Here is a 25,373-nt window from a genome sequence, read left to right as displayed (position 1 = left end):
CCTGTTGCATTTATCTGATGAAGATATTGAATGGACATTGCAAAATCACTTATGGACTAAAGGTTGCTACGAACAAATTACAAAGGTAATAGAGATAAATTATTATTAAAAGAATTATACATTATTATTATTAAAAAGAATGACACTGTTCTGCAAAATATTTAAGTAGATTATAATATTACAAATTAAAATATATTCTATTATATTAGATTAAAATATCTTAAAATATATAATATAATATTCTTATAAATATTATCTCTCAAAACATCTCTAAAAACAGAAAAATTTTTTATAATTATATACAAACGAAAAATCTAAAAAGAAAGTAAAGCAAAGTTGCAAGTGAATGATAGTTGTAAATTTAAAATTGTTATCTCTATCACGTCGATCTTAGATATAAGAGAGATTATTAACTTTTCAATTTTTCTTCTAATTTTTAATTTTTTAATTTTTAACTTTTTGAAACAATTATCAAGCCATTTGAACAAAATTATGTTCGAATAAATATAAAGTTATAAATCTTAAAATATATAATGAAATGTTCCATAAATATTTTAATAAGAAACAGACTTTCTGTTTTCTAGTATGTAACATGATTTCAGCAAATATAATATTAAAAAAAAAAATATATATATATATATATATATACATATATATATATATAAAAAAATTCAATTATTTTATTCAAATTAAAAATATAAACTTTAAAAAAAGTTTTTATTCAAATTTTATATGATGTACAGATGTTAAATATAGATTTAAAAATTATCATATTTCTTCACCTTCTAATCTTATATTATTAATTTTATATATCATAATTTTATCTTATATTATTTCTTTATCTTTTAATATAATTTACTAATAAAATTTAAATTCAGAACAGACAGAATCAATTATCTACAAATACTTTTCCTACAGTAAGATTTACTGGATCATTTGGAAAATAAACATTAATTTAATTATAATATCAGCTAAATAGTATCGACTGGACTCAGTAAGGCATCTTCTATGTTCTCTCTTAATGTTATAATATTGTTCAGACAAAATTCGAAATTTGGTCTAGCAGCCGCTGCTTCACTCCAGCAACGTTCCATCAACTGATACAATAGTGACGGACAGTTAAGAGGCATCGGCAACCTGTTTTCAGCGATTACATAAAATATCACTTCCTCATTAGTCTTGGCACTATAAGGTTGCTCACCCAACGATGTAATTTCCCACATTAAAACACCAAATGACCAAACATCGCTTTGAGAAGTAAATGTTCTGATCATCAAAGATTCGGGTGCCATCCAGCGAACAGGAAGCAAATCTTCTCCTCTCTAAAACATGATTTTAACAAAATTAAAACATTAAAATATTTAATTTTCTGGTTCAAGTTGTTCATTTTTACAATATGTGCAAAAAGAAAAACGTTATCTCTTGCTATATATATATAAAAACTATTTATATTCCATATTACTTGAAGAAGCAATGCACGATACTATTATGATAAAAAATGGATAGTATTTTCAAATGAATTTATTTTTTAATTTTTTTAAATAATTGTATTTACCATGCGATAATAATCATTCTTGTAGATATCTCTAGCTAATCCAAAATCTCCAATTTTGATAATACGATTCTCGCGATTTCTCGAAGATACTAAACAATTGCGACACGCTAGATCTTTATGTACGAAATGCAATTCTTCCAAGTAGCAACAACCTCGCGCAACATCTTCGCACATGGCGAACAAATCTTGCAAACGCAGAGCGTGCGAATCTGACGCTTCCAAATTTCGACAATCTCTCAAATATTTTGACAAATCACCAGTTTCCATTAATTCGAACACTAGAAACGGAGAAATTCCATCCAAACAAACGCCCAACAATCTTAATATATGTTTGTGTCGAAAACGATTCATATGCTCGGCTTCTTTTAACAATCTCTTTTTCTCATGGGAGGAAGCATCTTTCCGAAGCGTTTTTATTGCAACGGATATCTCTGTGCCCGAACTTTCTAAGTTTTTCACTTTTCCTTGATACACCTGCAAAATATTTCACACAAATTTACATTAAGTAATTTATTAGAAAATAGTATAGTTTAATGTCAAGTAATATTATATTTCACTTTATATTAAATAATTTAACGAAAAATATGAAATTAAGTGAATGTTTGTTGTCTCATCCAAATTTTATATTATTTATAATCTATTATAAAAATTTATATAATTTCTTTTGTATCTTTATTAGAAAATACATATCTGTTTTGTTCATTTAGAAATTAATTTGAAACATTGCTTGAAAACATTAATTTTTACCATTCCGAATGCGCCGGTATCAATATGTTTTGTAAATCTAATTTGTTTACGTGCTATTTTAGTTATCGCACATTCATCCGGTAGAATCTCCAATTCTATATCGGACATTGTTGAAGACAAAAATTGTTCATTATTCCCTCTGCGTTGACGATACACTGTTATAAAATTTCGACTTAATTATGTAATAATATGTGTATTATAAAATTTTTCGTTTACTTTTATATAAGTAAATTACTATTTTTAGTAAATTTTTAGATATTATATCAGATATATATGTATAATCAACAATTCAAGTTGATACCATCATCAAATATACAATACTTACAACAATAAAAGTAGTAGAGGCAGATTATAATAACTATAACGATAAAACCTAACATCAATAATAAGTAATATTTTTTCGCTATTATTCCAGGAGTGTCCGAAATATCTGTATTAAGCAAAAATATAATTTTAATATCTTCGTGTGTGTATGTTTTTAAAAATTTATTTTTACTTGTAACTTTATTACAAAAATTTAATTTTTTTAAATTTTAGGCCTATTCACATTTAAAAATATTAGTATATCATATTATAATATCTATGCAGCACAGAATGTTACAACTACTTTGCAACAATATTGCAATATCACAAATTGCAATGCAACATTACACAAACATTGTAGAAATATAAATTAACAAAATATGAATTGAGTATTAGCAATGTAATATTAATATTTTGAAACCATTTGGAAACTATAACACTCTTTAATTTATCTGTAAAAATAATGTAATAATATATATTCTTATATTTATATATATGCAATGAATTTTACTTTTTTGCACAAGTCAAACGAATTAATGACACAGAAATAATATCAGTCGATTAAATACAATTCTAAGCTAAAGATAAGCATCTCTTTTCATAAGCATTTCTATTCTTTTATTAAAATATAGATAACATTTTATAGCAATGTTAAAATATATTTTATGATATATTTTTACTTTATGTACAAATACGATATCTTTTTATTACATTAAGAATAGATATTTTTATATCTATCATTTTATTTTTCAATGTATTTTTATGTCTTTCTCATACAAATAAATATAAATATAACGCATTTTTTAAATTTTTAAATAAAAATATAATTAGTAATGTTTAATTAATTCTATAACCAATGTTTATATATGTATAAACATTAATTAACCATTAGAGAAAGATATACATTTATATATATATATATATATATATATATATATATATAAAATACCCATTATAAGAGTATATAGAACATTTAAAATAACAAAAATGATTTGTAAATAAGAGTTTAAAGTAATTTTGTATAAAAACATATTTTATATGATTACGTTTAAATATAATTTTGCAATATATTATCTTAGATATTGCAAACTTCTATTTATATCAAGCTTTTTAATTTAATTATTTGTTTTCAAGATATTTATCCATCAAAAACGAAAATATTTTATACGTAATATTATTAAATGATTGTAATAACATTGCATTCTTTTCAATATATTAAACCGTAATATTGCTACAATATTTCATTGCAAAAAGCGGATATCTTAACTTTATCACATCTTATAACAATGACTCAGCAAAGTTTCGCAATCAATTTGCAATGTTTCAATGAAATTATTCTTCAATATATCTACAATCTTATTTTGCTGTATGGGTATTTTCATTTGCTTACCACGTTTGCTACCACGTGTTGAAAAAATAAATCTTTCATCAGTCGGCCATGTAAAAGTTTCCTTATATTCGGGATATCTCAATATCAAGCGAAACTTGTATAAATTTCCCGACTGTAAATTTTCGATATGATATATTACTTCCTTGTTATAATTCATTTTAAAATTATTCGTTGTTTGCCACTTTTCTGTTGCAATCTCCTTGTATTCTAGTGTAAGAAAGACCGTAAGATTGACGTTTGAGATCCATGAAATGTCCATGCTATTTGTGTTGGCCTCGCTCATAGTAATATTGTTTGGTTCTGAGTATATGTGATCGATCTTGCTTAAACTCTCGTTGTAGAAATCGCTGAAATTACTTGGATACACACGCACGTATATCAAGTAATCTTGTATTGGTAGCGACAAGTTAATCTTTGTGAAAAATCTGCCGTCTGCCACACGTTTCGGCACAATGATAAATTGTTTATTCTCTTGTTGCGTGTCGTTCACTAATTTCCAATGTACTTCATAGGTCACAACCACGCAGTTTAATTTCTTGGGTGGCATCCAATGAACTACTGCTATAGTAGGCGTCAAAGCTAAAACACTTATGTTTTCTGGTACATTAAGTTTGCCCAAATTAGTTTTTATTCGTGTCACGTTCGAATCGAGTGAATTTATTGATAATTGATCATAGTAAAAATTGCTTAAAGTAAACTTCAACTTGTACTCTGTAAATGGTGTTAAGTTCTGAATCTTGTAATGTCGCTCGCCTGGCGGCACATTGAATTCTTCAGACTTGTTGAGGTTGTTGTCTAAACAATGGCTTACAAAAATAGTATATATAGTAGTTGGTAAATTATATTTTTTGCATCCACTCTTTACAACTGGCTCCGGAAGATTTACAATAATGCTGTTTGTCGTTGCAGTCACATTCTCAAAATTATAAACTTTTTCGTCAAATGTCAGACATCTCATTGGAGGATATGGTTGTGAAGATTTATCAAAAGCGTAAATATATATGTTTTTAAAAAACTCACTTTTATCTGAGCTTATTGGTATCTTTATAACATATTTGTATGCATATGGGACGTTCTTGAGACTTGCATATTTCTTTTTCAAAACGAGGAAGGTATATGAATTATATTGAGAATTATATGTTAAAATGTAAATGTTTGTTTTGTCAATCGTCATATATTGGAATTTGATGTCATCACTTATGTCTTTCTTGTGTAAAATCTGATTAAACTTAGAAATATTAATGTCTGTTACATTTATACTCCAATCATTTAACCAGTAAATTAACGACTCTTCATCATTCATGTTATCAATTATCATATTACTGAAAGGATATATAATATAATAAAATAGGGAAGCATTTATCTTAACAATTTGCTCGTTTTTTCCATCGAGATGATATTTCATCATTACATGTCTTCCACTCATCCAATTGTATGATATGTGATATAAAATTCTAAAAAAGATATAATTATTTTACTCACTCTTATAAAACATTATTTTAACAAAAACAGAAATTTATATGTGATAAAAATTCGAAATTCTTATAATTATATAATAACTTATTATGACTTTTTACTTATGATCTTTATTATAAAACTACGTAAAATTATAGAAAAATTACAAATTTGCATAAATCTTTAATGGAAAATTAATTTTTGAAAATAATGACGAACTTTAGTGAACGTACCCCATAGACGGTGAAACTTCTAAATAGCTAATACGAAATTTTGATTTGAAAATCTGATCAAATTTAATTATGCCATTTTCCGACATTGTTAAGTCGAACTTTAGAATGTAATAGTAGTCTGATGTATCATACTCTTTATATGTAAAATATAGATTTCTTGCTACCCAGTCAATGCAGAGATCATGTACGAGTATATCATGATCAAAGCTAGCTATTTTTGTGATATTATTTTCATTAATCTTCAATGTCATTAGGTCTCCTTCCCAGGTACTCCAATAAATTCTATGTTCTTGTATCGAATAAACGGCATTTGTTACTGAGCTGAAAAAAAGGAGCCAACTATAATAGTATATTAAAAAAATTATAGTTGAGATTTCGAATTTTATAATTATTACTACTATAATGTTGATAATAAACTTGTGCGTAGTAATAATAAGTTTAACTTTATAGTGTCAAAAATAATTTCATAATTCTAACTATTTTTTTTATCAGTATACGTACTGTGACGTCATTACTAAATTAGTAATGATGTTTAAATCCACGTCCCATATTTGGATATCTCCATATGTTATGAGTAATAATTTAGGTATTGGATTTTCATGTGTAGTCGACACATTAATTAAATCCGTGTAAGGTCCAGCAACAATTTTAGTATGCGCACGTACTCGAAAATAATATGTCGTGTTAAATGTCAGATTGTGAACCGTGTGCTCCAATTCTGTAGTGGTAATATTTCTATCCTCACAGATTTGAATCTCTTTTAAATCCTCGATGAAAAAACACTGCACCGTGTACCCTTGTATTATTTCATCGGAAAAGTTAGGTTGGTTCCATCTATAAAAAAATAATATTTCAGTCTTTTTATATTTAGTAAAATTATAACAGAATTAACATTTTGATATATTTATATCGTTGAATTTAAGAAAAGAGAGAAAAATGAAAGAATACAAACTGATAATTTAGATTCTTTACCTCAATATCACAAAAATGTCGTTTACTTTTTCTGTGAATTGACTGTCGAATTGTACAAATGCTCTGAGAGATGTTGGCTTGTTCAAATTGTTTTCTAGAATAGATTGTACATATTATAATTATATTAATAATTATGTGGATATCTCAGTAAATCAGAAAGAACAATTTAATATGAAAATAAAGGAAACAGGAAAAATAAATCTAAATTACAAAATATGAAAATTAGCACAGTATTGATCTTTAAAAAATAAAATGATATAAAAAATTTTTGCGTCATTTAAGACTTAGAAAAGTAATTGTTAATACATAGCAAAAACGAATAAATAACTTTTAATAAAATGACAAGTACTTTTCGAAAAATTTCTACAATGTAAGAAATCAGGAGTACAATATTTGTGATTGTTTTATAACCAAATAGCAAATTAATCCAATTGACTTTACCTTAAATCATGACAATTTTTATGTACAATGTTATGTTTATATTATGTTTTTTTATTTCTTTTTTCGACAAAATAGAATTTATATTTTTTTTCATTGCTGAAAGGTATTTTTAAATTTATTTCCACTCTCTCTTAAATTTAAATTGTATTTACACTTTTTCGTCATAGATTATGTTATTAATGTTTGATGCATTTTTTGTAACTTACCGATAGATTCTGGGATGATAGAAATATTTGCAAGCGTAACTTCATCGACTTCTCGCTCATTTCTCACAGTACTATCAGAATGACTCCGGACAGATTTAAAATTTAATATACGATGATAATTTTTCTCGGACATTGAAATATTCTTCATAAAGTATAACATACAAAAAGAATTATAAAATGAATATCGTTGAAGCGGTTATTTCTGGTGCTTTTAATGATAAATTATATAAATTATAAAATTAAACGAAAAATTACCATTCCTTCTTTGTATGCTTAATAATACCTGTTTGATATAAACCATTTTTATATAATATATATTCAATGCAATTTTAGTTTTATTCATATTGTAAACTCTATTTTTTATTTTTTTTAAAAACATCTTGTATATCAAACATAAATCATCATATCAAAAAAAAAAATCAATCAATATAGGTTGACAAGAGTCAATGACGAATCATAACAGCTTTTAGCAAGTAGTAGAAGCGAAAGTAGTTCTTCGCAATTATTAAAACAATTTTGTCTAATGATTTTATTCTTTCTCATGATAGGTTAGTTAATTCTTCTCAATTTTACGTAACTTAAATTTTTTTCAAAAATTTGCCAATATTATTAAAGTTCTATTAATGTTTGTACTTCAAGCATAAAAAGGTTAAAAATATTGTTTCTTTACTGTTATTAAATATTAATTATAGTAATTATATATATTCTTTTATTTATATCCTTGTCAAGTTTTTTCTCGAGTGTCATTATATTTTTAACACTCAAATCTTGAAAATGATAATATAAACCGATCGTATAAACCGATAATGCTTCGATAAGAATATGTGCATGTAATTGTATATGAATGAATATATGTACAATGAAAATTAATATAAATTCTAGCAATTGTTATCGAATGTATCGTCGACCGAAATATTAACGTTAATAGATACAATTTGAAGAATGTTTGATGAACGATTTTTTTATTAGACAAATTTTCTATCTCGATACTTAGCTTTATTCCGTTATATAATTACCCTTAACACAAAGAAGTAATGCTAACTTTTTAAAATAATTTCTTAAAATAAAATCTACTTAAATCTTACTATATATCAATAAATATTATAAATATCAGAAATATCTAGAAATATAAAGAAATTTTAGAAATTGAAGAAAAATAATATAAAAATCTATTGAAGTGTCATCGTATGTATATATTAATGTAGCAGATAGTAGACAGAAAACTTCATTAAATATAAAAATTGTTATTTTTAGAAATAATAATTATATATATAATTATATATATATATATATATATATATATATATATATAGAGAGAGAGAGAGAGAGAGAGAGAGAGAAAATACATAGTCAAATTTTAAAATATCGTTTTAATTAAATTTAATATACTATATAACATTCATTTGTAATCAAAATTTCGAAACTTTATCCATCTGTTTTTTACAACATCATATATATTTTTTACTTTTATATTGAATTGTTTTATTTTATCTTATGTTATTATATAGATTTAATATATAATTTATTCATTCATTTTTAGTCACATTACTAGCTGCAATAACATTCAATTGTTTCTTAAGTTTAAGCGAAAAATATCTCCTACCTGCGTGAAATTTAAATCCGGATATATGGAAATACTTTCTTCCTGAAAGATGTTTGAAGTGTTATCATCCTTCGGCGTGATAGTTGCCTTTGTCAGTACTAAACTGTTCAATAAAACACATAAAATTGTTCCAAACATAATTTGCATTTTTCGTAAACGTTTGCACTCAATCGGTTTCCGTTCAATCCACAATTAATTGTTTTTCTCAATCTACTAATTCTGATGTATGAATCGAATTGATATTAATTCACATATATACATATATTTTCGATAAATTCTTTAAATGTCAGTTTTAACGAATAGCAAGTTATTATTTTCTAATATTATGTTTTTAGATTTCTCTTCATGGTCACGATCACAGTATTTATCTTAAGATTAAATTAGAGAATTCCTAGTAAGTAAATAACTTCTATTTTTTTAAGAGAACAAATGACAATGCAAAATTTTACATATTCATTTGATTGTATCGCGAACACAGGAATATAATTATTATCAGCTTTCCTTTTTTATTAATATTATAGTAGAAAAGCAATCGATAAAAAGATAATAGCAATCAAATTACAAATGATCAAAAAAGTTATAAAATTATAGATCATGTAACATATTCAAACACACGCAGCGTGTAATCGAATTCACTTAAATATTTGCTATATCTTTGGTTTTATTAAAAATGTAGTTATGACAATTTGTTCGTAAGATTGTGTTACTACGAGCTATGCTTTTTAAAATCCACTATTCGTACACAATTACACGTTTCCTGTGATATTCATATAATGTAGTTTAAATTAAGCGACAAGTAACGCGATAATCTTTTTTGACTAACGATCACAGTAGTGATTGATTTCGAATGATCAATCTGATCATGTGTTGCTTGATGTCTTAGGGCCCTCACACACAAATTGTATAGCTACATATGCATAACATAAGACCAATAAGCATCGAGTATTATGGACCAATAAACATCGAGTATTATGTTATGTAATTTGATATGGCGACTTTCCAAATTAATGATAAGCACTTTAATTAAAATGAAAATAATTTTGTAATGTTTCGGTCGCCTTTTGTGAAGTTATTCAATCCATTCATATATTAAACGATATACAACATTTTTAAAATAAAAAATAAACAAAATTAAAGGCACTTGATATTAACAAATTAAAATAAAATATAATAATAGGCCATAAAGAGCCAACGCAGTTGTAAGGCGTGTTTTTAAAGTAAAAATAATCCATGAAACGATTACATTAAACGATCTTTCTTCTTTATTGACCTCAAACGTTTCGGACTCAGTTCGAGCCTTCTTCAGTGATTCTGACAAGACAAAAAAGAAGCAAATAAAATAACATTAAAAACGCAGTCATTAATAGATAAGAGAGAAAAAATGTAGTTATCAAACTTGCATAGTCTTAAAGAGTGAACGTGAACTCGTCAAGGCAAGTCGACTCGAAGGAAACCAAATGCAAGTAGCCCTTTAAGCGGTGCAAGGCGCAAAGAGTGATGCACTAACAAAATAAAGGTATACAATCTAGAAACATAGTCTTGCAATAAAAAATTAAAATTAAACAAAGGCAACTCACTTGGACTCGAGAAGACGAATCAGAAACGGAGACGAATACTCAGCACGCACATAGCCGACTAAGCAAAAAGATTCGAATGCTAACGATAAAATGACATCATAGTGTGATCGACAAAAACAATCCGTATACACTGAGGACAAGAACAGTCCTAACAAACAACAAACTATTAAATTTTAGACATGATTTCAATAATCGATAAACACGAAGTATTCAATTTTACGGTGTCACTATGGAGATTAAACGCATTTTTTTGACGCTTAATATAGATCATCTCCGATATTAATCTCTTTCCTAAAAATGTTTCCTCATCCAAAACCTCAATGTCGTCAAAATCAAATGTATGTTCTAACGCTCTGTGCTCGGCAATGATGGACGTAAGGTTCCTTTTATGTTCTTTAATTCTCGTCCTTAATAAGCGTCTTGTTTGTCTAACGTAAGAAGCGTCGCAATCCACAGTTGATCTTGTAAACTATATTGCTGCGCGAGTCTTTATCCATCTTATCTTTGCTGACTTTAATAAAACGGCGCAAATTATTTATTCCAGTGTAGGAAAGTTTGACATCAAGATCTCTGACGCAAAGCCGGAAACGCTCAGATATGTTATTAATATACGGATCATTAAAATATGAGATCCTCACTCCTTCATTAACATCGTCACTCACATTTCTATCTATAGTCAAAGCATCATTAAGTCTATTGTTAAATCTAGGTAATAAAATATTAAGTCGGTCAATAATTGTATGGAAAATAAAAAAGAGAGCTAGGATACCCATTGTTCAACAGAATGTTGATAATAAATTCAAAATTCTTTTTATGAAATTTTGGATGAGAAAGCCAGAAAACTTTATCAGTAAGACCATTTATCGTACCCATCTTCTGGCAAAGGGGGTGTCGCGACTCAAAATGGAGGTATCTCCCCGAGAAAGTCGGTTTATGAAACCAATTAAAATGAATCAATCCATCCTCCAAAATGATAGTGACATCAAGGAAATTCAAACGATTGTCGGCACTCTCCTCCATAGTAAACTGCAACCTTGTGTGGAACGAGTTGAAAGTGTCCAGAATGGTACTAAGCATTGAGGAGGGAGCCGCCAACACAACGTCGTAAACATATCTAAAATAAAATGGGAGATCTACAGGAAGAGTCGCGATGGCCCTTGACTCCAAATCTTGGAGCGTGATCTCAGCAATAATCGGCGAAAGAGGAGAGCCCATGGGCGTGCCGAATGTTTGTTGATAGCAAACACCGTTGAACATAAAAAATGTAGAGTTTAAAACGAGGCGAACTGTCGTTAAAAATTCATCGCGAGGTATTCGACAATTCTTACCTATATAGTCCCATCTGTTCAACAGACTATCAATCGCCAAGTTGAATCTCCATAGTAACACCTTAAAATTGAATACTTCGTGTTTATCAATTATTGAAAACATGTCTAAAATTTAATAGTTTGTTGTTTGTTAGGACTGTTCTTGTCCTCAGTGTATACGGATTGATTTGTCGATCGCACTATGACGTCTTTTTATCGTTAGCATTCGAATCTTTTTGCTTAGTCGGCTATGTGCGTGCTGAGTATTCGTCTCCGTTTCTGTTTCGTCTTCTCGAGTCCGAGTGAGTTGTTTTTGTCTAATTTTAATTTTTTATTGCAAGGCTTTGTTTCTAGATTGTATACCTTTATTTTGTTAGTGCATCACTCTTTGCGCCTTGCACCGCTTAAAGGGCTACTTGCATTTGGTTTCCTTCGAGTCGACTTGCCTTGACGAGTTCACGTTCACTCTCTAAGACTATGCACGTATGATAACTACATTTTTTCTCTCTTATCTATTAATGACTGCGTTTTTAATGTTATCTTATTTGGTTCTTTTTTGTTTTGTCAGAATCACTGAAGAAGACTCGAACTGAGTCCGAAACGTTTGAGGTCAATAAAGAAGAAAGATCGTTTAATGTGATCGTTTCATGGATTATTTTTTTCTTCAAAAACACGCCTTACAACTGCGTTTGCTCTTTACAACATTTTTACTTTTAAAAATATATTTATATCATTAAAGAAACTTCTGCTAAAAATAATTAGGAATAATTCTGTTAAGAATAACTAAAAGTAATTAAACAAGTATTTATATTATAATCTCTTTTTAAATTCATACACTGAGGAAAAAATTATCTTGAAATAAAAAAATTTTAGTTCACTCAAGAAAACTGTTTATTCGGTGGGTACTACGTGTCACGTATTTACTTGTATTCAAAACGTCTGTTTGTTTAAGCTAAGTATTTATTTACATATGTTTAAAAAATGTATATGCTTAAAAAATATAATTTTTAATTAAATATTTTTATTTTAATTTTACAAAATATTTATTAAAATGCATTTTTGTTTCCAAAAATTTTAAATCTTTAATTTAAAAAAATATTATATTTAATTTAATAAATTATAGTATATATTTTACGAAAATAGTATTTAAATATAAAAAATATATATGAAATATATATGAAAATAATGTTCTTAATATAACATGCATATTTAATTAAAATTAAATACTTTTGCTTAAATGAAATAAACAATTCCTTGCATTTAAAGCAAAAGTTTCAAAAAAACAAATTTATTTGATTTAAAAAAATTTTTCCCTCCAGTGTAATAATAGACATATTTTTAAATATTTTATAATATTTTTAAATATTTATTCGCTCCACAACAATGATATATAATATGTATGTACAAAATTTATATGTACAGTTTGAAATAGGAAAAAGCTTTAAAACGCAATACAAAAAAACTTGAAAAGAAAATTACAATTGTGTGTTGTATCATTTATGAATTTACAATTGTGTGTTGTACCATTTATGAATTTACAAAATAGTTAATATTACATCAAAAAGTGCAGATCTTATATAATATATAAAATACAAAAATACACATGTTAAATATCTAATAAGTATTATAAGAAAACAAACATTCAAGTAACATAGTTAATGAAGAAAAAATTGTAAATTAATACATATATATCAATTTACAATTTTTTCTTCATTAACTATGTTATATCAGTTATGTAGTACATATAACAATAATATTTATTGGATTCTATATACCATCTCTTATTGGATTCTATATACCATCTCTTATATATCACTTCTTAGCACTATAATATTTTCGAAACAATATTTGAAGTTTGATTTAATTCCTGCTACATTGCAACAAGATAGGATTATTATCGAATGGACAGTTAACCTTTAACGCATTATCAAATGGACAGTTAACCTTTTACGCATTATCAATAGATGACGAAACGTTTTATAACACATGGCTGTCGTCAATAAATAACTTTAAGATATCCTATGATACTCCAAGTAGCATACATTCGTTTTATAAAATTTAAAAATATTGGATACGTTTAAGAAACGTGTCAAAAATAGGGATTCTAATTTTAAAAAATGTACCAAATTTATTTGTATATTATTCAGCAGTGTCGAGTTTTTTAATAATTAAAATTTTTTAAATTACGAGCTACATGAATCAACTGTTCATCGTTGAAGAAATCGGGATTCTGACTTTTACGACAAAGATGTAATAACTTTCGACGAAAATATAAACATAATTTTTCTTCATCTAATTATTTATCAGCAATCAATCACATCTAACACACACACATACACACACACACACACACACACACACACACACACACACACACACACACACTGTTGATAAACATAAAATAAAATCGCACTCTTTTATTCTCGACGTAATTTTGTATTTAAATATATCATTAATTTTTGTAGATAGTTATGACAACTATTTTACACAATTTTTTTAATACAGCAATTTTTTATTAAAATAATTTTTTGTAAAATAGTACTATATAATAATGTTTTACTGAGAGGACTCGAGTTCTTTTTTTTACCTTTTTTTGAAAAGGTAGTAACCTACGCCACGGTCCTTAGCCTTTCTCTTTTAATAAATTTTATAATGTGTGTATGTTTGTCTTTTTATTAATTTCTTCTAGTTGAATATATTTTGACATAACTTTTCTACTTTTGATAGTATTTTATCATTTTCATCAATATATAAAAAAATATATATATAATACATTTTTTTCAAAATTATATTATTGAATTTGTTTATAGACTTTTATCATCTTTTACTACTTTTTCGTATGATTTGTAGAAGAATTTTTGACTGAGGAAGTAAGAAGAATACGTTGATGAAATCTTGACTTAAAAAGACTGAAGAAGCTTCTTTGCGTAGGAATTATGAAATATTATAAAGGAATTAAAATTAATGGTTGATAAGTGGTTGATAGATAACAATCAAAATAAAATAAATATTGGAAGGCGAAACCACTGCGCTGAGATGGACGTAGCGTATAAAAAGGTAAAAAATTGACTTGTCAGATTTCAAACATATAATTGCAAGAACGCTATTTGTAAAAATAAAATAATAGAATTAGGTGTCATGATCAATAATTAACCATATATTCTTATTGACAAAAGCAGACAAAAATGAAGTCATTATAAAATAATAATCAAGTAAGCAAGAAAGCCACGCAGCTGATATTATGTCCAAACAAAGACTGAAAATGGCAGCGCATGACAATGATAGGAGCACGTGTAATGAGATGGCGTTAACGCTTTCGTTATGGCTTTCTTGCAGACTTGATTTGCCTGGCCTGCTAATAATAATTTCATGTTGCTCCTTCGCGCATTATTATATAACGACTTTTCTCTTTTTCATCCAGATATTAACTCTTTTATCTTATTTGTTTCTTTGTCTCTTTTCTTGCAATTCATTTTTGTTTTGGCGTCTCATAGAATGCGTGTTGCTCTGTCCTGCTTTTTACAGATTCACGGCAGATTGATGATTTTAATTTTGATGACGATCCACACATATTAAATTTAGAAAAACAGTTCCATTGTGCAATAGCAATCGTCACATCAGAAATGATTCAATTATACAAGAAAATCTTATTTGCAGAGCAAATTGTGTATACAAAGAAAGTATACATTTTGAAATATGCTTTAAAATATTAACTGATCCTTTCTATAGTCAAAAAAATTCTTAGAACGTTGGAACAATAATTTTGATCCAAAATTATTCACATGTTATTTAATTTAATTTTAGTCGTCATTGCTTCGGTAATATCAAATAGAAAATGCTTTTTCATTAAATAAATTGTTTTAAAAATAGCGACATTTACTTAACATACATATTTCTTGTGAAATAATAAAATAGCGTATGTGCTCAAACAGTTTGTTCGACCAGAATCACTCACGTTCTTGTAAAGTGTATCGGGGTAAATAAGTTACGCTCTTCCAGATGACATATCCATTCAAGAGTCTGGATGTAACATAATTATTATTCTTATTCTTGAATACATTTTTACAAGCCTTTTCCTTTGATCAAAAAGTTTCAAGAAGTTTCATGGAGTTTCAAGAAGTTTCAAGAAGTTTCAAGAAGTTTCAAGAAGTTTCCTATCAAGAAATTTTATTTTGCATTTATTAATTGCATTTTTTATTACAATTGTTTTGCTATATTAGTTATCGTCGTATTATTTTTTTATATATTATTTTATTTTTAATTCATATATTAGTCTTTCATATTAGTATCATATGTCGTATATTATTTGTTTCACCCAATCCCTTATTCTATTTCGCTATCAAAAACAAATAACTTTGAGTAATAATAATAGTTGTAACATTGGATGTTTTTCGAAATGCGCTGAAAATATATTGACAGTACACAGTACTGCTACTGCAATCAACAGTTCCGAAATTGTCTGTAGACTGTGGCAGCAATGAAAATCGGAATACATTTGATGTAGTATTGTAGACATAGACATGGATAAAGGGATAAATAGATGGATTGAGAGAGGAGCGGGAGAGAAGAGGGAGAGAGAGTTAAATCTTGATAACGCGTAATAAATTTTATAGCAACAAAAAAGAGTGAAAAATATTGAAATAGAAAAATTAATCATTATAACTAAAAGTATAAATAAATAATAATAATAATAAATAAATATAATAAATAAATAAATAAATAAATATAAATAATAATAAATAAATAAAAGTATAAATAATAATGTAAAAATATGTAATGACGTATAAAATGATATATTTATTAATGACAAAATTATAGATTTATTAATGATATTCCTTCTTTTTTTCAAACGTTACAAAAAATTTAGAAAAGACCAGTCGCCATATGTATTACTGAATTTGTATTACCTCGAGAATATGTGCGGAATCAGAAGTTAGCACCTCCTCAGGATCTATTTTCATTAAAATGGTAATAATTATTATTCTCTTGCAGCACGCTGAAAACAACTTTGCGAAAACAGTACTGTCAGTATTTTTAACGCACTAAGGAAGACACTTTATATGATAAACAAATACATAAATTTAATACCCACACAGAAAAAATTGGATCTAAAGATATCTAAATGGCTATATAAGATCTATGTCTTCTATAGATAACTAGTAGATCTATATATATATATATATATATATATATATATATATATATACCATCCATATATCCATATCCATTAAGTAACTATCAAAGATATCCACTAGATATACACATATTATTCTCATATCTATATCACATGCAAGAAAAACGGCCCACTAAATTGTAGCACAATTTTTTAACATCTTTCATTAGCAATAAATCAGTGAAAAATTATCATGCTGAGATGAAACAATTCAAATGATATAACAGCTCGAATTAAAGCTTGAACATTTCTGTACTTTTTTTCTTATAAAAATGTCCGTGTTAAAGGATCCTAGGTCGCTTCTTTGCTATCCCAATTCTTCAACTCATCCAGAATTTTTATTAGGAACGGATTGCCTCCTAAGCGATCAATCTCAGCTCTTACTTTCAAGTCCAATTCTTCAAGTACGCTTCTTGTATACTTGAGAGAGCCAAATTTCTCTAACAAGTTAATGCAATGACGTTTTATTTCGATATCTTTTGTTCGTTGTTTCAAAATATCTTTATCAGGCATTATTAAGGAAACATATATATAATAAAATTATACATAAAATTATAAAGTATCTGAAAATTGTATATGTGTATGTGTATGATGAGAAATGTAGGGCTGGTTACATTTCTTTAGTAAATGTGTTACTAGTGTGTTAATTAAAAAATATAAACAAATAATATATAATAAAGGATACTCATTATTTGCTTATCATCAGGATTGGTTTTAAGCGCATGAATAACTGGAAAGCTGAATTTTCCTTCAGTCAAATCATCACAGTAACTATTTTCGGTATACTATAACAAAAAATATATTGATAATTCAATTTTTTCAGTTTATTTAAGTACGTATAATGTTGCAAATATATATATTATTACTCACATCACTGAGGCATAAATTACAATAATCGTCATGTATTTGATAGTATAAACTCAAAAGAGTTAATAGCGGCGATAAATCTTCTTCGTAAGTTGAGAACAAATCCATTAATCTTATTGGCAAGAAAAAGAGACAACCAATCTCTGTAAAATTAATAGATATTTCAATTATGTGTATATATGTATACCCAGTAAACACTAAGAAACAGTAATATAATTATTAGTTATAATTTCCCAATCAATAATATAATTGTTACAGTTATATAACATGTATAACTTGAAGTTTGCTGAGTACGTATATATATATATATATATATATATATATATATATATATATAATTTTTTATATGTAATTTTTTTATTTCAAAGAAATATATATGCACACCCAAATATAAACATTTACTTTTTATTGCCATAGCCTTGTAATCTTCCTCACTTGGACAAATGAAATTATCCCGCCAATAAATTTCTATTCCTTGACCTCTTTGAAGTTCCAACAATTGTTCTATACATACTTTTGGTGCCTGAAAAGAAAATGTAGTTAGTACAATAATACAACACACAATTTTATCTAACATGCATTATGAAGCTTATCTTTTACAATTTTAACTATATTTAATGCTTTATATTAATTATGTTAAAATATCATAAAATGTTTTTTTTAACGATAAAACATTTATGCATGTTTTTTTTTCAGTCAATTCGTAGAAATAATTTTTATTTTTTCTATAACAAATTAATCTTTAATTTTTTTCGATTTATTTAAATATATAAATGCCATATAATCCAAGGATAGTATTTAAATTTTGCATATTTTGATAATATTTAAAAACTAATAGAAAATAAGATCTGTTATTTTCAATTTTGCTTTGTAAAGATAATGCGACTAAAATACTGTATACTTTATCTTTTTTTTGGAAGTATAATGGCTACTTACTGCAGGATGTTGTAAATTAATAACTCGTTCTAAAGCAATAAACAATATATAAGCGGCAGCACTTAGTGAGCTAGCAATCCCAAAAACAGAATGAGTGACAGGTATACCTTTCCTCAAAATGGAATTATCTTGAATGTCATCAACTCTGTAAAAAATAAAACAAATCATAATATTAAGAATGTATAGAAAATTGCACGTTTGATATATAAATTTAATTTTATCCATTTAAACAAAAAAAAATGTAATATAAAATACACGTAGTATAGAAATAATAATATAGAAATAAATGTAATGTAAAAATTATGTTGTGCTCGTCGATGCCATTTCTTACGAAAGACCAGTCGAAAGCCAGCATGTAGTACACGCGAATACTTTCACCACTTATTTGGTCAACGATGCATCAAGAGTCCTCCGAGGCAATCAGAATGTTCTTGCATATGTTTACAATCTTCAGTACAATTTTTAAATCGATTCTAAAGCGTTCACAAGTTATAAGGATTTTAATTTGCATGCCGAATTAGCATGTGTTCTTATGGAAAACTACGTCGTATTATCACGTCGATTCAAACGATAAAAACATATGGGAATAATATTCAGAATCTGTTTAAAATTTGGAAAAGTGTGTTAGATACAAAGGAAATATTTGATCAAATAATATTATACAAGTACTAACTGGTTAAAAAGATATTAAATATAATTCAATGAAATTAGCCATGTATCTGTGACAAGGCGAAATTCTTTGCCAAAAGTTAATCATTTCGATTAATAAAATTCGGAATATTTCAGTAGAAACGCAATAGATATTAAAAAGTACATCTCCGCACTCTGTAGCTGAGATCAAATTGTAATATTCCATGCAATTTCTCATACTCAAAATACACTAAAAGTGGATATATTCGTCGATATTGATTTTCAGCTACTTTTTGCTAGGATTGTGCATACAAAGCATCCTTAAGTGATTAATTATATATATAATATTAATGAGAAAAATTCAATGTCATATTGACATGAAAATGAGTATATTATGGTAAGATAATTTGACCAAATTTATTCAGGTAACAAGTATACATCATTTTGAAGTTCCAAACTGGTCATTTTTGGTCATATGTCGTCAAAATGACTGATTTGTTACATGACTTTATATTGACGTCTTGATATAACATTATTTTGACGTCATTTTTTAGACATGAAGTGACGATTATTTTATTATTAATGTCATTATAATAGTACATCGATCCTATAAAAAATCTGTTAAAATTTATTATATAACATGACTTTCGATCAGACTTTAACAATTGTTAAATTAAAATTCATTGTAAAATCAGTAAATTTCACTGTAAAACCAGTAATCGCTAGTCCGTTAACATGGATGGCAAGTAAATATTATTAATTGTATAATATATTTTTGCATTTTATACATCGTACTTTATTTAATAGCTTATTGTAATGATTGAGATTAGTTACGTGCACCAATTGTTTACTTTGACATCAAACAGACATCAAAATGACAGTTAGGTAGTGGAATTGCCATTTTTTGGCCGTTATTTTGATCATTCCTTTTGATATTATATTCTTTGTCAATTTGATAACATTTTGACATCATTTTGATTAGATTGTTTTCACTAGGTATATTTCTTGTTGAGATTCAGAATATTAAATAGAATATTAAGATTATTTGAAATTAGATGCATAAATGATAATAGTCCATTTATTTCTTGTATTAAAGTATTCCTATTGCCGAGTATCGATAATCTATATAGATGTCCTTGAATGAAGTCATTTTTTAGTCATCATATGGATAAGACTAAAATGTCACTCAATTCAAGTCATGAAACGGTTCGTAGCCATTTTTCCATCGACTTAAGATTCTTGAATATTCACCGTAAAATTCTGAGTTGACAGAGGCGACAAAAAAAATACGAGGTAAGAATAAGATTTACCACATAAGTGAAGTATGTTACTAATTGATAAGAAATCAATCAGTGTATAACACACAGTTACACACATACTCATCCATCATCTACACACGCAAAACGACAAAGAAAATGACATTTTGACAGCCTAATGACATGACTAAGAATTCTTGCGTGCCATTTCATTATCATTCACTTTATCCTACTGCTGTGACGTGTAACGTGTTTGTGAAACCCATAAACTGTTCCGAAAACTAAGTTTAGCAAGAAATATATAGTGTAAAGAAACATTTTCCACTTTTTTCAACAGTTATCAAATCATGCATTTTCTCGCTTACTTCGATACTCATTATAAGGCAGTTAATTAAATCCCTTGTCAAGGGAAAACTTAGTTTTCGAAATATTTTACAAGTGTGCTAAAGCGATCTGTAGTGTTATTTTTTTTAAATATCTTTTTATTTAAAAATGGCACGCAAGAATTCTCAGCGTGTTATTTCTCGCGTCCGACGTCACGATTTCAATATAGCTGCGATGACTACTCAGGAGCCTTAACAATATCAGTAAAAGATATCTATGACAAAAATATATCCAGTTTCAAGAGTAGGTACTTTTAGATTTGGTGTTGTGTGAAATATTACAAAAACAATATTTCTTAATAAAAATTATATTAAACAACCATAAGAATTTAATATATATTGGAATAAAAAAACATGAAAGATTATGATGTAGCAAAATATAAACTTACATATTGCCCGAGTTGTGAAGCATGATTACTATTTCTTCGATTGCTTTTAATCTGTCAGGTGATATTTTTAGCCAGTAATTAAAAGTCTGGATTAATTTTGTCGTTATCTGCATTCCAGGAATTTGAAGATTGTATCTGATCGGTTCTAACAGTTTCTACAATAAATCATATAATTTTCTTAATCTTTTATGTCACCAAAATCTTTGTAGTCATCATAGATAAATGAAATATCTAAGAGAAAGAGAAAAATTAGAATGAAAGATAAATTCTTACCTCATCTTCTTGTTTATTGCCGCTGAGAGAATAATAAAACGAGTTGTTATTTGTATTCGTCATGTTTTTCAATCAAACAAACGCAACGATATCTTTCTCTCGCAAAACTGTAAGAATTTAAGGAGAAAATTATTTTTATATATGTTCCAGCGAGAAACGACTCGATAAAAGTAAGATAGCGCCGGTTCTGAAGCAGCCTTTTTATTGACGCTAAAAAGTAGCGTCAACCATTGGTTGAACAAAGAAGTAAGTAGTTACTTCTTTATTCAACCGACGCTACTTTTTAGCGTCCATGAAATTGCATATTAACTCTGGTCCTCTCAGGGAAGGTGAGGTGCGAGGGGATCTCAGTGGAGTGGGAATATGACGTCACGCCGGATTTCGGCGGTGGTTGCGGGGTGGAGGACGCACGTATATGTTGAATGTTTTATGTCATAAAACCAGAGAACCGGCCCTATTATCCTTCTATCGAGTCATTTCTCGTTAGATCATGTATAAGAATAATTTAAATTCTTACAGGATTATTGAAAAAATTATATTCGACCAAACTAGCCAGAAATTTCCTTTATTTAATACGACGTTTCGACCATATGGTTGTGGTCCTTATCAAGTATATACTGGAAGGATTAAAAATACATTAAATTAACGGTTTGAATACGTAAAAAACACAAAGCAGAATAAAGAGTAACCAAATTTACCGATGAAATATAATAATCAAGAGACAAATATAGCGCTTGTAAAAACCATGACGAGTCACAAATAAAAAACGTTATATAATTAAATTCAAAAAAATGAGAGAGACTGATGCGTCCATGTGAGATTTCGAAAAACTAAACGAATCTCGAGGGAAAAACATAACTAAGTGACCTTTATTATTTTGTCATAAATATTATTTAGATTATCTGTGTCTGTCTGTAAGTTGATGAGATTATCAGATCTCTTAATAAAAAACATCTCAGCAATCTCTCTTTTTCGAACATACGTTTCGCTATGTAAGATGTCGGGTTTCAACCAATCAAAATCGTGTCCAGATTCCAAGGTGGTCCTCTCAGGGAAGGTGAGGTGCGAGGGGATCTCAGTGGAGCGGAAATATGACGTCACGCCGGATTTCGGCGCGGTGGTTGTGGGGTGGGGGACGCACGTGTTGAATGTTTTATGTCGTAAAACCAGAGAACCGGCCCTATTATCCTATTTCTATCGAGTCATTTCTCGTTAGATCATATATAAAAATAATTTTTTCCTTAAATTCTTACAGTTTTGCGAGAAAAAGATATCGCTGAGAATTGAAAAACATGACGAATACAAATAACAACTCGTTTTATTATTTTCTGAGCGGCAACAAGAAGATGAGGTAAGAATTTATCTTTCATTCTAATTTTTCTTTTTTTCTTAGATATTTTATTTATCTATGATGATTACAGAGATTATAGTGACATAAAGGATTAAGAAAATTATGATTTATTGTAAAAACTATTAGAACCGATCAGATACAATCTTCTAGTTCCTGGAATGCAGATAACGATAATTAATTTAGACTTTTAATTACTGGCTAAAAATATCGCCTGACAGAATAAAAGCAATCGAAGAAATAGTAATCATGCTTCACAACTCGAGCAATATGTAAGTTTGCATTTTGTTATATCATAATTTTTTGTTATATCATAATGTTTTTTTTATTCCAATTGCACACATTTTTATTTCTTTATAATATATATATTTAGATTGTTATGATTATTTCGCATAATTTTCATTAAGAAATATTATTTTTGTAATATTTCACAGAGCAGCAAGTTGTCTAAAAGTATTCCTAAACTGAAACTGAATATATTTTTGTCATAAACATCTGTTATTAACATCGTTAAATCGGTGGAAAGATTGCTAGAACTGGTTTCTTACTTGAACTGAGTGACATTTTAGTCTTATCTACATATGATGACTAAAAGATGATTTTATTAAAAAACATTAAGAGGGACCCGTTTGCCTATATTACCGATTGCCAAAATTCCTGATTGCCTACATGTATTATTGCACACATGAAAAATATAAGGAAACGAAAGTACGATTGCACACATGACATTATTGCGCACATATACATTGCACACATGACTTTTAAATGCAAAAATAAAAGGACGTCCTGGAACATGCCGCGTGACATATATATATATATATATATATATATATATATATATATATATATATAAGATGTATAACTAAGTTCCCGTCGTTTTTTTACTTGAAAAATGCATTTATTTCAATAAGAAAATGGATTAATATATTAATCAAAGTATAATCCTTTGTTTTCTATGATTTTTTTCATCTTTTTTGCAAAAGTTGCATTCCGCGAACGATTTGTTTTTCTAAGCAATCCATTGATTGATACATTTTTGGATTTCTTCGTATTTGAAGAAGTATGTATTGTCGAGTACGTGTTGCATTGAGGAAAAGATGATAATCCGATGAGACCAAGTCTGGTGAATAGGCGGGTGCGGGAGAACTTCGCATTCAAGCTCCAATAATGTTTCTTTTACCATTCTTGCAACATAAGATCGCGCAAAAGAATCTATAGTTTACGTCAATAAACTAAAAATAAAAATCTATAGTTTACGTCACATATATTATAGATTTCCAGCACTGGCAGTAAATTCGGTCTAAATGGACAATTAACCTTTAATTACGCATTGTCAATAGATAACGAAACAATTTATGACACATGGCTGTCGTCAATAAATAACTTTAAGATATGCTATGATGCTCTAAGTAGCACACATTCGTTTTATACATATTTTATATATATGTTTCTTAATGTATCCAATATTTTTTAATCGTAAAACATTAATAAGAAACGTTTTTATAGAAACGCTTTTAAAACCATAGTTCAGGAAACGTATTTTTCACGTTTTTGAGACAAAATAAAAATTAATTTTTATTAATTTCAAATTATATATACACATATACATACATATACATACACATACATACATATAAACATATATATATATATATATATATATATATATAATATATAATTATTACGAAAACTATATTAATTTCTATTTATAAATATATGGATAAAATCACTAAGAATCAGTATTTCATTGATCTCTCAGTAGAAACGCTTCTTTTTTATTACTTTATCTTATAACTTACTAATTATAATCAGTGGAAGTAAAATTTCACTGTCAAATCAGTAATCGCTAGTTCGTCATCATATTTTAAAGATATAATATAAATTATCATCTATTTAACATTCTTGTTCTAATCCGCATGTAACTATAAATAAAATTTTTAATTTTACACGTGGTAGATAAATTAATATTACTGATTAAAACAGTCAACATTACTAATTCTTCCAGTAAAATATTATTGATTTACAGTGCTATAATAACTTATAACTGTTGTATCAGTGACTCTGTCTACTGTTTTCAGTGATAATATACTAATTCATTTTTATAGAGAGTGTGTATGAATGCATCAATTTATTAATTCCATAAAAAAACAAAAGGCTTTCCGTTAATTTTTTGATTTCGTTTTTTTATTCGATTCGTTTTACTACACGTTTTCAGCCTTCGCCTCCGAGCGATAATAAAAAAATAAAAAAAATCATAAGAAAATTATTTAATGTGTACTGGTAATGATTGAAACTCTCTGTAAAATGAAAGACTATTGTTCAGACTTTA

The 25,373-nt window shown here is 27.4% G+C and overlaps 3 protein-coding genes and 2 long non-coding RNA genes across 10 annotated transcripts; 2 read left to right on the top strand and 3 right to left on the bottom strand.

Annotated features, from left to right (window-relative positions):
* Window positions 1-902: 902 nt before the first annotated feature.
* LOC112638536 (proto-oncogene tyrosine-protein kinase ROS-like) lies at window positions 903-9,405 on the bottom strand. The gene is made up of 10 exons (XM_025410474.1): window positions 8,906-9,405; window positions 7,303-7,444; window positions 6,656-6,749; window positions 6,185-6,517; window positions 5,684-6,004; window positions 3,996-5,449; window positions 2,628-2,732; window positions 2,303-2,457; window positions 1,556-2,029; window positions 903-1,322 (listed from the first exon to the last, which is right to left on the bottom strand). The coding sequence occupies exons 1-10, from the start codon at window positions 9,050-9,052 to the stop codon at window positions 972-974; spliced, it is 3,576 nt and encodes a 1,191-aa protein (XP_025266259.1). The 5' UTR covers window positions 9,053-9,405; the 3' UTR covers window positions 903-971.
* Window positions 9,406-10,060: 655 nt separating this feature from the next.
* Window positions 10,061-11,921, bottom strand: LOC112638541. Of its 6 annotated transcripts, none has more exons than XR_003123069.1 (4): window positions 11,352-11,921; window positions 10,483-10,540; window positions 10,302-10,407; window positions 10,061-10,216 (listed from the first exon to the last, which is right to left on the bottom strand). XR_003123069.1 is itself a non-coding variant. In XM_025410480.1 (4 exons), the coding sequence occupies exons 1-4, from the start codon at window positions 11,822-11,824 to the stop codon at window positions 10,377-10,379; spliced, it is 348 nt and encodes a 115-aa protein (XP_025266265.1). In that variant the 5' UTR covers window positions 11,825-11,883; the 3' UTR covers window positions 10,224-10,376. The 6 variants fall into 6 exon arrangements, 3 of the variants coding, with proteins under 3 accessions (XP_025266265.1, XP_025266264.1, XP_025266266.1); XR_003123070.1 differs by having other exon boundaries at window positions 10,306-10,407; XR_003123071.1 differs by lacking the exon at window positions 10,061-10,216 and having other exon boundaries at window positions 10,224-10,407; window positions 10,483-11,187; window positions 11,352-11,596; window positions 11,811-11,883.
* Window positions 11,922-11,994: 73 nt separating this feature from the next.
* LOC105252667 lies at window positions 11,995-12,508 on the top strand. Its single transcript, XR_003123072.1, has 3 exons — window positions 11,995-12,091; window positions 12,167-12,272; window positions 12,358-12,508. It is a non-coding gene; the product is annotated as an uncharacterized LOC105252667 (long non-coding RNA).
* A 4,491-nt stretch (window positions 12,509-16,999) lies between these two features.
* On the bottom strand, window positions 17,000-21,915 carry LOC112638539 (geranylgeranyl pyrophosphate synthase-like). Its single transcript, XM_025410477.1, has 7 exons — window positions 21,697-21,915; window positions 21,424-21,578; window positions 18,766-18,910; window positions 18,232-18,352; window positions 17,833-17,972; window positions 17,648-17,747; window positions 17,000-17,462 (listed from the first exon to the last, which is right to left on the bottom strand). The coding sequence occupies exons 1-7, from the start codon at window positions 21,757-21,759 to the stop codon at window positions 17,254-17,256; spliced, it is 933 nt and encodes a 310-aa protein (XP_025266262.1). The 5' UTR covers window positions 21,760-21,915; the 3' UTR covers window positions 17,000-17,253.
* Window positions 21,916-22,450: 535 nt separating this feature from the next.
* On the top strand, window positions 22,451-23,828 carry LOC105259110. Its single transcript, XR_889792.3, has 4 exons — window positions 22,451-22,753; window positions 22,952-23,047; window positions 23,118-23,316; window positions 23,479-23,828. It is a non-coding gene; the product is annotated as an uncharacterized LOC105259110 (long non-coding RNA).
* Window positions 23,829-25,373: the final 1,545 nt, after the last annotated feature.

The sequence above is a fragment of the Camponotus floridanus genome, unplaced genomic scaffold, assembly GCF_003227725.1.
Source record: "Camponotus floridanus strain SB8 unplaced genomic scaffold, Cflo_v7.5 scaffold32, whole genome shotgun sequence".
In the NCBI taxonomy this organism is placed as follows: domain Eukaryota; kingdom Metazoa; phylum Arthropoda; class Insecta; order Hymenoptera; family Formicidae; genus Camponotus; species Camponotus floridanus.
Note: the sequence above shows the minus strand (reverse complement) of the source record. Positions and strands in the feature narration are given on the sequence as shown.

Coding starts and splice junctions, on each gene's coding strand:
- LOC112638536 (XM_025410474.1), bottom strand. CDS start 9,052: ATGCAAATTATGTTTGGAACAATTTTATGTGTTTTATTGAACAGTTTA. Junction 6,750..7,302: donor TATCATCCCAGAATCTATCG/GTAAGTTACAAA, acceptor AATCTATTCTAG/AAAACAATTTGAACAAGCCA. Junction 5,450..5,683: donor GAAGTTTCACCGTCTATGGG/GTACGTTCACTA, acceptor TATCTTTTTTAG/AATTTTATATCACATATCAT.
- LOC112638541 (XM_025410479.1), bottom strand. CDS start 11,913: ATGTTTTCAATAATTGATAAACACGAAGTATTCAATTTTAAGGTGTTA. Junction 10,541..11,351: donor CCCCCTTTGCCAGAAGATGG/GTACGATAAATG, acceptor CTTTTTGCTTAG/TCGGCTATGTGCGTGCTGAG. Junction 10,408..10,482: donor ATTCGTCTTCTCGAGTCCAA/GTGAGTTGCCTT, acceptor TTATTTTGTTAG/TGCATCACTCTTTGCGCCTT.
- LOC112638539 (XM_025410477.1), bottom strand. CDS start 21,759: ATGACGAATACAAATAACAACTCGTTTTATTATTCTCTCAGCGGCAAT. Junction 18,911..21,423: donor CTTCACAACTCGGGCAATAT/GTAAGTTTATAT, acceptor TATTTTTTACAG/AGTTGATGACATTCAAGATA. Junction 17,748..17,832: donor GTAATTTATGCCTCAGTGAT/GTGAGTAATAAT, acceptor TTTTTGTTATAG/TATACCGAAAATAGTTACTG.